At 38.1% G+C, this 12,623-nt stretch overlaps 1 protein-coding gene across 3 annotated transcripts in view; it reads left to right on the top strand.

The window, feature by feature from the left end:
• The first annotated feature begins 5,810 nt into the window (after positions 1-5,810).
• Positions 5,811-12,623, top strand: part of meis1b (Meis homeobox 1 b) — a 52,693-nt gene continuing 45,880 nt past the window's right edge. The window contains exons 1-7 of one of the 3 annotated variants that reach the window (XM_083540052.1): positions 5,827-6,416; positions 6,518-6,574; positions 7,875-8,098; positions 8,991-9,132; positions 9,271-9,321; positions 9,704-9,754; positions 10,378-10,524. In XM_083540052.1, coding sequence (XP_083396178.1) covers positions 6,563-6,574; positions 7,875-8,098; positions 8,991-9,132; positions 9,271-9,321; positions 9,704-9,754; positions 10,378-10,524 — 627 coding nt within the window. In that variant the 5' untranslated portion in view covers positions 5,827-6,416; positions 6,518-6,562. Of the gene's footprint in view, positions 6,575-7,874; positions 8,099-8,990; positions 9,133-9,270; positions 9,322-9,703; positions 9,755-10,377; positions 10,525-12,623 lie in introns of all 3 variants that reach the window. The other 2 variants (XM_083540051.1, XM_083540053.1) reach the window with 2 other exon arrangements.

Genomic DNA, 12,623 nt, shown 5'->3' with positions numbered 1-12,623 from the left:
GGATGCATATTATCTTAATTTTTGAATTATTATTTAGAAATTTCCTGATTACAGAGCAGACTACAGCTACACGCTTTCCCTGTTGTTTTCACAAAGGCAGCAGAACTTCATTTGGACAACGTATCCTTTATTTCTCACCTCCTGGTGAATTGAGCAGCACTCTCACAGCTTCATTAGCCCTCCCTCATCGTGTTTGTTTGGGGATGGAGAAAATAGGCTCAGCCTTTGGTGATAGAAATGGCGTGTTCAGCCCCTGGCATGTCATTTGTTGTGTGAGCAGGTGTCAGTGGGAGCTGTGCATTTGTTTTAGAATCAGCCTCTAATTCTAGAGTGTGTGCTTGTGGAAGAGGGAGGGGCAGAGACCTTGATGGACAGGAGGTGTGATCCGTCAGGAGTAGATGGTGTTATACCAGAAATCTGGGTGTGCAGACTGGGATCATTATGGTGGGGTTCTAAACCCTGGCCTGGCTTCTCTTTGCATCCTTGCAGGGAAATATGGATCTTCACACGTTCTTTGAGAAAGCACTCTTTGACTCGTTCGTTCTCATGCTCCCTTGTTCTCTCTCTCTCTCTCTCTCTCTCTCTCTCTCTCTCTCTCTCGCTCTCTCCATTTTCCCTGCTATCTCCCACTCCACCCCCCTCACCTTCTCTTCTCCTCTCCCACTCTCTGAGGTGCTGATCAATTCACAGCCTCCTTGGGAGGTGTGAGACTTGTCCCTGCACTTTGTGATTGGCCTAGGCTTTGCAGGCCCTCTGTAGTGCTGTCATGCTCTTTCTCTTTTCCCTCCTTTTCTTTTGCGCTCTTTCTTGTCCAGGGCAAGGGTCTCTTCTTCTCACTTTTTTTGTAGCGTGTGCTTCACAAGGCACATATGCAGACAGGACTGAAGTCATATGATCTCACACTAATCCAACATTCTCCGTCTCTTTCTGTCTCTTTTTCCTTTTCCTCTCTTGTGGCTGTGATCCCATTAGCACACCTGAAATAATACCTCAAGTGACAAATGTTTTGGCGCTTATAGCTGAGAGACAGGGGGGAGGTGGGGTTGGGGGGGTAGAGTGAACAGAAAAAACTACACAATAGGGGACTTTTTTAACTATTTTCAACTCACTAATACATCACGAAACCCAGAAACCTTATTTATATTATTTGCAAAAGAAACAAAATATTTGTTTAATTAATTTTGTTATTTCATTTTTGTAATGCAATTAGCCACACTTACGACACTACTATGAGCAAGATATTTGTGTAGGCACATTTTCTATATTTGTATTTATTTTCAACGATTTCATGTCATGTGCAGAAAGTTTTTATGCCTAAAGCTAATTCTCATCATAATAATCGGTATTAGTACATAATCCGTAAAGATGCAGTCGTTTGTGCAAGCACTTTATTTGATCTTTTTTTTAAAAGATTTTTTTATTTAATCTCAAATTTAATCACAGGGTTCAGTTTAAAGGTCGATAATTATGTTTTAGAGTAAGGTTTTTCACATTGTAAAGACACCCTGTTACATAAATACATTTTGCAACCTCAACTCGAGCCTATGAACGCGTGTTTAATAGCGCGCAATTGCACAAAAAAACACGCATAATTTATAAAATAAAATTACTCATATTATTATTATTATTATTATTTGTATTATTATTTGTATTATTATTTGAAATGTAATTCAATTCATAGTGAACATGTTAAGAACAGTATTCAGCTCCGATGCCTTTCCTTATTTATGAAAAAGGGAATGGAATATAGTGTAAGTATTATTATTTATTTTTTTTACTTTCATGCCTCAGCCAGAATGCACAATATTTTATTTTACAGATTTTCGCGTTGTGTTCATAACTACACACATATCTGCAATGCTGCTTTTTCCGTGTTTATTGATAACCCCGTACCTTTTACAGCCAGTAGGAGGCGCGCATGATCCAGCTGAAGCTCCACAGCAACAGTTTGTCTGAATGACCTTGTTTACTTTCTACTGCAAATGTAACATCGTTCATGATTTTTGTAATAATTTGACAAAGTGATCTCTTAAAATATGGAATTTCAGCTCGTTTTCGCCACTGCTACATTTATATTGCTCTTTTTTAAATTGTAGATGAAAAACATAACCAACAAAATGTTCGCTGTTTCTTTCTTTTGCCTAAGGATTTCATTATAGTCATAATCCACCATCTTTAAATAATCTGACAAATAAATGTGATGCATGTTTTATTGTAATCATCGCATAGTGTCGTTTTCTAGTTTTCCTTTAGGTTTTATGAATTCCAAAATTCAACAGAAATGTAGCTGATATTACTATGAAATCAATTGAATTAATTTATATATTAATTATATATATATATATATATATATATATATATATATATATATATATATATATATATATATATATATATATATATATATATAAAGCGAATATAAAGCGAATTTACTTGACAATTTATTATCAAAGAATTAAAAAAATCCTAATGCATTATTATAGGAGGTAATCATTTAATGTCATTTAACGCTGCTGTTTTAAAGCACTAAACGCTTCTATTAATTCACACAAAAAAAATCGGAAGCTGTTGCACCAGCTGAACTTAATTCACTGTGCCCGAGTAGTTTCCTCCACAACCAGATAACAGACATGTAACACCTGCTCAGTAATGCGTAGAAATCCCCCGAAACACTCAATGATAATAGTTTACCGAGATTTCCACCCGATTTTGTCAGGAGCAGACTTGTCTGAAATTGAAGAATAAGACGCTAAATAATGTAAAAGCTTGACGACTGTAATGCTTTGCAAAACCGTTACTTCTTCAAAAAGAAAAAAAAAAGAAAAAGAAAAGAGGGGGAAAAAAACCCAAGGTTCCACATTAAAACTCCGCAACATTTCAGCACAATTTACATTTCAATTTAGAAACTCAGTGTTAATATGTCAAGTTTGAAAAATAATTCCCCGAGTGTATATCAAACGAGTCAAAATGGATTTTTATTTATCAGAGTCACAGAAGTAATCTAATACAGCAAAATTGTACTTGAGTTAGGAATTACCACATGCAATTTTTTGTCATTGAATGTCATTACAAAATTTGACCTGCATGTTTTGCACTCAGTTTACCTAAGAAGTCAATAATCACACAGTTTCTGCACTTTCAGGCTAAAAGTTGCTCTTAAACCCAATCGAGATAAATGACGGGATTTACTCACTGATGCGCGCTACAGATCGCTGAGCCTCATTTCAAGCAAAGTTAAAGCGAAAGTCCTTGCCCACCTTGTGCTCCTTTTTATGGACGCTAAATTAGGCAACCTAATGACTTTATAATGCTATTTGGGGTGCTGTGACAGCACTTCAGCGTTTGGCTAAGATGTCATCATGAGACCTGGGATCCAAGTCCGAAGAAGCCGCGGAGAACCCACCGTGTAAAAGTGTAGGCTGCTTGCAAATAATGGTGCAGTATCTGAGCAAAGAGCGTGCATTTTTCGTGAGGGGGGAAAAGAAGAAGAAGAAGAAGAAGAAGAAGAAGAAGAAGAAGAAGAAGAAGAAGAAGAAATAGGTTAATAGCCGCACTCTCGGATCCAATTCGAAACTTCAACATCTCCATTTTAAAGCCTCATAAACCGTAATACTTTGACATACTAAATCATCTCACTCAACACATTAAACAGTTCGTAAAAGGAAAATTTACTCACGTCCCGAAATGATGTAATCTATTGAGTGTCGTTCAGTTTAGCGGTCACAGGAATCCTCATTTCTTACCCGAACGCCGTACACACACACACACACACACACACACACACACACACACACACACACACACACACACACACACACACACATTGAGAGAGAAAGAGAGAGAGAGAGAGAGAGAGAGAGAGAGAGAGAGAGAGAGAGAGAGAGAGAGAGAGAGAGAGAGAGAGAGAAAGGTGCGTAACATCGCGCATTTTGTGGCTGCATTCGAAATCTTCTCTGGATTACTCTTTTCGCTTCACTATTTAGTGTGCGGTTTGAGACGCAGTTTCTCACCTTGTCCACAGTATTGCAGATGAATTAATATTTCGCGACTGGCCACTGGTTTTGTTCTTATTTATAATAGTTATCTCCTCTCTCACGTGTGCCGACTTTCAGTGCTGGTTTATAAAAATGTTCCTGGGCTCACAATGATGACAGATGCACTTTGGATCATCTTTTCCCACACCTTCGTGATCAACCCGACACCAAGACGTCATACAACAGAAGCACACCAAAAGTTACTTGTGTTACACATGTACTTTTCGCCCGAAGTACTCGAACAACGTGATAGAAACCTTATTCACATATATTACCATCCCTACGGGAGCCTAGCCACACACATTTTACAATAATGTAGTCACCCTTGGTATATTATGACATTAAATTTGCTTACCATTGACAGTAAATCATAAGTATCTAAAATCTAGAGCACCATTAATCTTTATAGTGTCTATTTAACTCCTAGTTTATGCTTCTGCTTGATAATTATTAGTGAACATGCAGTGTTATGGAGCAGTGCAGTGTGCCATATACTGACAGTATTAACTAGTTTATTGTGTAGGTGTATAATTCTAATAATATCTAGGATATCTTGGATATATTACTCAGTGTGTTAGGGTGTGTGTGTGTGGTTGTCTTGACTTTGTATTATATTTTCATTGACTTTTTCCTTATATTCAGCCTTCAGTAAACCTATTAATTAATAATAGATCAGCTCTGGCCCACGACTTGTGTCTCTGTCCTCACTGACACTGGTAACCGCACCAAACTGTAATATCCTACAGAGCTGGACCAGCCCATTTACAGTCCCCCCGGGGGGAGGGGAGGGGGTATTGGTAGTTAGAAGGACAGACCGGAAGAGAAGCTATTAGTTTCCAACTATATAAATTATGTGCAAAAGCACACTACTTACAATTCTGCCTCTTATGATGTTTTTGTGAGCTGCGTTAAAGTCCTACCCGAATCAGTCCATCAGGGTTTCGGGCAGAGACATGGTACATACCCGCGTAAGTTCATGTGTTGTATTGAGCTATAAACATGTCAGTACGCATTCAAGCTGAAATCTCTTCTCACACTGTAGCCAACATAAACTACAGGCAGGTCATGTAGCAGTTTGGATGATATGAGAAATATGACGGTACAAAACAGCCATGCGAAATCGCAGACTTATTGGTTTTACACCTATCGATCGCGTGTGTGTGCGCTACTACGTTCGGAAGTGCTGCTTTGTACGCGTGTACTATATATATTTATATATATATATATATATATATATATATATATATATATATATATATATATATATATATAATCTAACGTATTTAATTAAACATAGTTTTATATATATATATATATATATATATATATATATATATATATATATATATATATATATACACGCGTATTATATTAAACACACATTATATATATATATATATATATATATATATATATATATATATATATATATATATATATATATATATAACTATGTTTAATTAAATACGTTAGATTATAGCATTTAATTATATGTCATATTAGAATAAATTATATGCATTTGTAGTATTGAACAGAGAATAAGATCAGAACGTGGTGTCCAAATAAACCTTGTAACCTCGTACATTGCTTAGTACTTCTATATTCGCGTGGTCAGGGTACGACACACACACACACACACACACACACACACACACACACACACACACACACACACACACACACACACACACACACACACACACACACACACACACACAACCACCCCCTTCTCCGCGAGCCACTTGCTGTAGCCCACTGCGTTGTGGAAGGCGCGACCTGTTATGGCCACCACTACTTCCGGGTTTCAGCAGAATGGTCCAGATTCAGAGCGCTGCCGCGTTTCACACACATACACACACACACAAACACACGTACGCGCACACACACTCACACTTACATACATTAGCTGTGCTCGAGCGGCAAAGGCGGCTCGCAGCATCGATCGTGGCTCCTTTAAGAAGAACTAAAGCCAGAATCCTCACCACACCTCCTCTCCAGCTTATTTAGAAGGTTTTGCATAAAAAATCAACTCGGGAGAAGCGAGCGACCAAAAGAGATGCGCAAGAGCTTGATTTTTTTTCTCCTTTGCGCGCGTTTTTACGAGCGGCGGTGTCGCGAGGTGTGCTAACCGGAGGAAGCGCGGCGGAGGATCATCATTCATTCGACACTTTGACAAGCTTGCCTTTGATTGACAGGCCGAGTGGCAAAAAGCCATGGGACTTGCTAGCTGGGTCTGAGGGGTGTATTTTCATAAAAAAAGGTCTGGGAAAGAAGATTATTTTCGGCTTTTTCGTCGCTGTCCGGCGGGGAAAGGCGGAGAACCCTGGCGGTGTTTGTCGTGTTTGGCTAAAGTCGATACGAAGGACCGTGTCATAGAAAGGGGTCTGGATTTTTTGTTTTTGAACAACCAAAGAAACAAACATAAAAACCAGATCATCTTTCGGAAATTGCGTTTTCATCCCTTTTTCATCCTGGCCTCTTAGGGAATATATTTTGCGTTGAAAGAAGCTGAGGGAGTGTGGAGGGCGATGGCGCAGAGGGTATGTACAGCCGATCCGCAAAAGTTTTTCCAACTTGGTAAACCGGTCCGAGCCTTGAAACGTGGCCGATGACAGGCGCTCTGCTCAGCTCTGTCTCTCCCTCTCCTGTCTTCATAGGCAACTTATATTTTTAGGTTTACTTTCGCTCTTTCTGTGTTTTTTTCCCCACGTATGGATTTTGGTTTATCTACTCGATTAAAACACATCCAGCTCCAGTGTTCTTCAGCTGTTTGTCAAAATAGTCACGACCTGTAGCCGATTTGAATAAAGCTGAAGCAGGGAACGATGAGACCAGCTTTGTTTTTTTTTCTGTTACTTTATATATTCCCCACTTCAATTCGCTGAACACTTGTTTTTGCAATTGTCGAATGTAATCAAAGACAAGAAACAACAATTATATATTGAGAAATACCCCAATGTGTTTCAGCATTTGAATGTCAATGACCCTCTGTTAACATTAGCTGTAATTTTTGTTATTAAATTATAACAAGCTCCGTGTAAACGTTAAAACTCAGCTTGTAAACAGTCTGAAAGCAGACCTCATACACTATTGAAAGCCACTGACCTTTTGCTTGCCATCCGAATTTTAAGCATGTGTTCACCTTTACGGGTTTGTGCATGTGTTAATTCCCATTGTGAACACTTTCCCTGCTATCGTCCTGTCACTCTCTGTTATCACGATGAATAATTAACATTTGGCTTTCACATAAATCCGTTAAAAGGAACAGGCCAAATTTAACCCCCATACGCACACAAAATAAGATGCCTTTTTTTTAATTTTATTTTAAATAATCCTAAATCATTCACTGATTTTGTGACAACAGCAATACGTCTAAAATAAGTGTTTGCATGCATGCAATACAAAATTAATTCATATAAGATTAACTGTATAAAATATAGTATACACTTATTTGCATTTGTCAATTAAAAAAACAACACATGGCAGGTTAAATGCAACTAAATAGACACGCTGAGTGAATGTTACTTTAGTTTATTTTTCTTCAAATAACCCAAGCAACAGCATTACCGCTATTTATTACTAAAAACAACATATTCACACTTTGCGCCTCAAAAAACACCAGTCTGTTCATCTTATTAAGAGCTATTTTGCATCAGTGAGAGGTAGACAGCGCGCACTGACAATACACTCTACTACAATCTCTCTATAATCATGATTTTATATTAAAAAAAACAGTTTTTAGAGATATTTTAGGCCTATTTTCGAATGTGTGTATTTTATGAGGTAGGGGTAAAACTGAGCGCACATGGCCAAGGAGCTAAATGTTTGTGTCGTGTGCAGTACGAAGACTTGCCCCACTACGGCATGGACGGCGTCGGGATCCCGAGCACCATGTACGGGGACCCGCACGGCGGCGCGCGGCCCATGCAGGCGGTGCACCTGAACCACGCGCCGCCGCTGCACGCACACCAGTACCCGCACACTGCACACGCCAACGCCATGGCCCCCGCAATGGGAGCGTCCGTCAACGACGCGCTCAAGAGAGACAAGGACGCCATTTACGGGTACGGCTCTACGGCCCCCAAAACACACACACACACACACACACACACACACACTCTCGGATACACACACGCACGCGCACATAAACACGCATTTCATTATCTGACCTGCCTATAGCACAAAAAAGCACTTGCCACTCCATCATTAAATTCCGCTCGGAGGTTAAAAGGAGTTTGTGCAGTTTACTAATTCAAGCTTTCTTCAGTCCACTCGTTTTTTATTTTTAATAAAAGCAAACAGAATAGACGAGAACAGTCTAGTGTTATTTAATGAAATAAGCTTGGCCGGATGTAGTTTGTACAGTTAGGTCGAGGAGTTGAGTTGCAACAATAATTTATTTGATAAATAATATCAGTTGAACCCTCTGTCGAAGTTTTGGTTGACTTGCGCGCTGCGGTATTTTACTAATTATTTTAGACAACCATCGAAATTATTGGTATGAAATCATTAGATTATTAATTATATTAAAATGTATTTACAAGTATTATTATTATTGTTATTTTTATTAATTTTTTTATAATGAAAAAAGATAATGACCAAATATATGCTCTCATATATATATATATATATATATATATATATATATATATATATATATATATATATATATATATATATATATAGTATAATGAGTGAAACACTATCACGGCCAGACAAAATATCCCAAATGTAGTCTAATTACGTGCTAGGTCTAAACCGGGTTCATCAGATCTGACCTCTTATAATAATTGCACCTCAACACTTATACTGCATCACATCCTATTTGTTTTCTTCACATAGCTTATAAAATACAAGCATCATTTAGACTGCAGTGCACTTATTGATTGGAACTTTTTTCTGTTGATGGCAAGCTTTTTTTCCCCTGTGGTGACAACCTGATTTTTATTTATTTAGGCACCCCCTTTTCCCATTGCTAGCACTGATTTTTGAAAAGTGTGAGTTAGCGACGTGCACGCCTCGGGAGCCCGGCGTGGCCGGAGGAGATGTTTGTTCTTCTGAGTCTTTCAACGAGGACATCGCCGTGTTCGCCAAACAGGTTCGCAAAAAGTTAACTGTCAGTAATTTGTTGTGTGATTGTGTCCAACATGAACACTACGGAGTTTTAAATAATTAAGTGCTTGTGGATTTATTTTTTACAAGTATTTTTTATTTATCGGATAACATTTTATTCCAGATCAGAGCAGAAAAGCCATTATTTTCGTCAAATCCTGAGCTTGATAATTTGGTAAGTATTAACCATTTCCTTTTATTTAATATGTCATATGAATAATGTCACATAAATGTATTAGGTTCATAATTGAAGGAAATGTTTCTTGTGTTAATTGATTTATTTACGGTTTCTTTAAATAAAGTTTTTAATATACCCACTATACATTTAAATACACATGAGATTTTCTCAGTCGGACTTGAGTGTTCATTCACTTATAAATTGTATTTTAAATTACATACTAGACTATACTTTTTATTTTATTAGCCGTGCATTGCAAATAAGACAAGAGCCATTCGTTTTCAAGGATTTTCTGCCCTTGTAATATTTTGCACATATGCCATCGCTCAATTGGAAGAAAGTCTTTATATCGGTTTTTTTTTATTATTTCTTTTTTTAGATGATACAAGCCATACAAGTTTTACGTTTTCATCTTTTGGAACTGGAGAAGGTAATGCGAAATTTCTTTTTGCCAATTCTATATTTTATTCAGTTTTAATCTATCTACATTCTTCAAGCAGTTCACAATAGATCAAAATACATGTTTGTTCCTTTTGTGGTGTTAGACGAGTATGTGCAATACAGCACAATAATACATTTTCAGTAAGGCGCAGATATGTTTTAAGTGTCCGAACATGTCTGGAGAAATGCCCACTAATTCCTGCTCCTTCTGATGGAACTTTTTGGAGAATTTTGAATGCAAGGCCGCTTATAGTAAACTATGGTTTATATGGTCCGATGCTTCAAGCGCAATGGTTGTATTCACGAATATGCAGATTTCATTGTGAGTGCATGGCTCAGTGGGCAGAGAGGCGGTATTCTAATGACAGGATGCAGTAATGAAATAATTAGACGCAATTTAAGTCTTCACCTTAAACGCCACTCCAGTAGGTTCTGTCTGTAATGACCAGGGAGCAGATGAATTATGCTGTGTAGCTCTAGTCACTGTCAATTGTCATGTGATATCTCTATTCTGTCGGTTAAAGCAGAGATAAAATTTTTCGGGACTGTGGATTTGCTGGATTTTGCTCAAAATCATTGATTTTCCTTTCACCTCCCTCCACTTTCCTCTAGGTGCACGAGCTATGTGACAACTTTTGCCACCGGTATATCAGCTGTCTGAAGGGCAAGATGCCCATAGACCTGGTAATAGACGAGAGAGAAGGAGGATCTAAGTCTGATAGCGAGGAAATAACGAGATCGTCGGGGCCGCTGGATCAGGTACAGTGGCGCCTCTCTGCGTTTCCTGGGGTCACTCTGCTTGCTCGCGCTTATTTGCATGCGATTAAGGATTTTTGGATTGCGTCGGAATGAAGAGAGAACATTTGAATAATGTAGCCATTATCGCTTCATTAGGGTTTGATCCCGGATCCGACCTGAGGGGATTAACTTGTGAAAGCATTGCCACAAACTTGACCTGCTTCGTGTCGATTTTAATTTATCCTTCTCCCGTCGCGTTTTTTAAAAAACCGTTTCTCATTTTGAACGAAACAAATCATATTCCGAGAGGCTGAATTTGATCGCAAACTCGAATAAAAGACGGGTGTTTTGTGTAGGTAGAAAAATCCCCTAAGAGCATTCAGTAATGCATGAGATATTGTGACGGGGTTTAGTCTATGTTTCTTTACTCAACTCAGCTCAACTCAACTCAAGCTTTATTGCCATTCTTCCACATACACAAGACGAAATGCGGTTAATACTGACCAAAGTGCATAGAGAGTGAAACAGCAGAGTAACAATAAACATGAATAAAGAGTAAACATTAGACATAGCAGAGTTGAGGTGCGATACATAGGAGGTAGATGTGATAAAAAATGACGTTGGAATGTAGGTAATGTAAAACAATAGTTATTTGTTGAGTGACCGTGTTAACAGAAGAGTAAGGATCATGTCATTGTTATTTTTCTATTTATTTTTAGAAACTTAAAAAATATTATTTTCTCTTACTGATCTGTTTGGTGTTGAATGATCGGCGGGGCCATTTTCTGAAAGTTTAATTGATTGAACAGAACTATAGTCTACTATATGTTATGTTGAGTGTTAGTGCAATATGTTAGTGCAAACTGATGTATTAAGATAGCAGGAAAGCTGTGTGGATGTTTGGCGAAATGTATTGCCTTTTCCCAAACTTTGATTCTGACGATGGGGCATTAGCTCTATAAAAATCTAACATACGGTACGTGCAATTTTAATAAGATGTACGGGTCCATTGAGGGCTGCTATAGATAAGGAAAGATAAGTGCTCATATTAAGGGGAAGAGACAGATTCGCCAACATAAAAAGTAACGAGGCGGTTAGGCTAAATCATTTGGATCCATATGGTCGAGTGATCGGATAAGGCCCTGACCAGTTGTAGCTGTGCGATGAGTGAAAACTCTGGCGTGCTGCTCTATTCATTACCAAATGAAACGGCCTCTGGCCGCCATCTCACTTCTATTAATGTTAATGAACAGATTCACACACAGCCTTCATGAAACTGAAGTCCAGATTAAATATTATACATTTCCACTGTTGTGTTTTATTTTATTGTTCTCTCTCTCTCTCTCTCTCTCTCTCTCTCTCTCTCTCTCTCTCTCTCTCTCTCTCTCTCTCTCTCTCTCTCAACCCAGAGGAGAGGAGCCATTCGCAAAGATTTCCGAGTAGACAGATTTCTTTTCGAGCAGATGACTTTTAGTGATAGAAATAGCTGAGGCCCATAAGAAGACCCAGGGGTATCTAGGTATATAACTTGACAAGAGCAATTTATGCTGTGCTTGGGGGCACGAATTCAGATCTTTAATTGACTTTAGAATTATACATGTGGCCTATATATTTCTTGATAATGATTCTGAACTAAATATCGAGGCAAGGATTGTGTTTACACTTCTTTGTGAAAATGTCAACGACGACGTGATCAAGTTTTCATACATCAAACGTTAATTGGCGCTTGAGGTTGTTTTTTTTAACCCCAGAAATAGAGAGAGCCAATTCTGTGAATGGATTTACAGGCTTCTATTATTCTATATAGACATAGACTAGGGGTTTGAGATGGAACAAATTATTAAAATCAAAAACACTCCCAAAAGTTTTCAGTTAGTTTAATATATTTTTCATATTCTCCATATATTTTATATTTTCACTTTGCGATTGTTACACAGTGACAACCTTAACAAATTTGCGTTGCGTGCGCATTCTCTCGCGTCATATATATTTTTAATATATGCCCTCGGGCATATAGTTGAGTCGGACTAGAGAAAATGTTCTTCGTGCAAATTCTGCACAAGAGGGAGCAAGGGTGCTCGTTTATTCATAAACCAATTTATTCCGGCAAGAAGACTCAT

This window comes from Silurus aristotelis, assembly GCF_946808225.1.
Source record: "Silurus aristotelis genome assembly, chromosome: 4".
NCBI classification, from domain to species: Eukaryota; Metazoa; Chordata; class Actinopteri; order Siluriformes; family Siluridae; genus Silurus; species Silurus aristotelis.
Note: the sequence above shows the minus strand (reverse complement) of the source record. Positions and strands in the feature narration are given on the sequence as shown.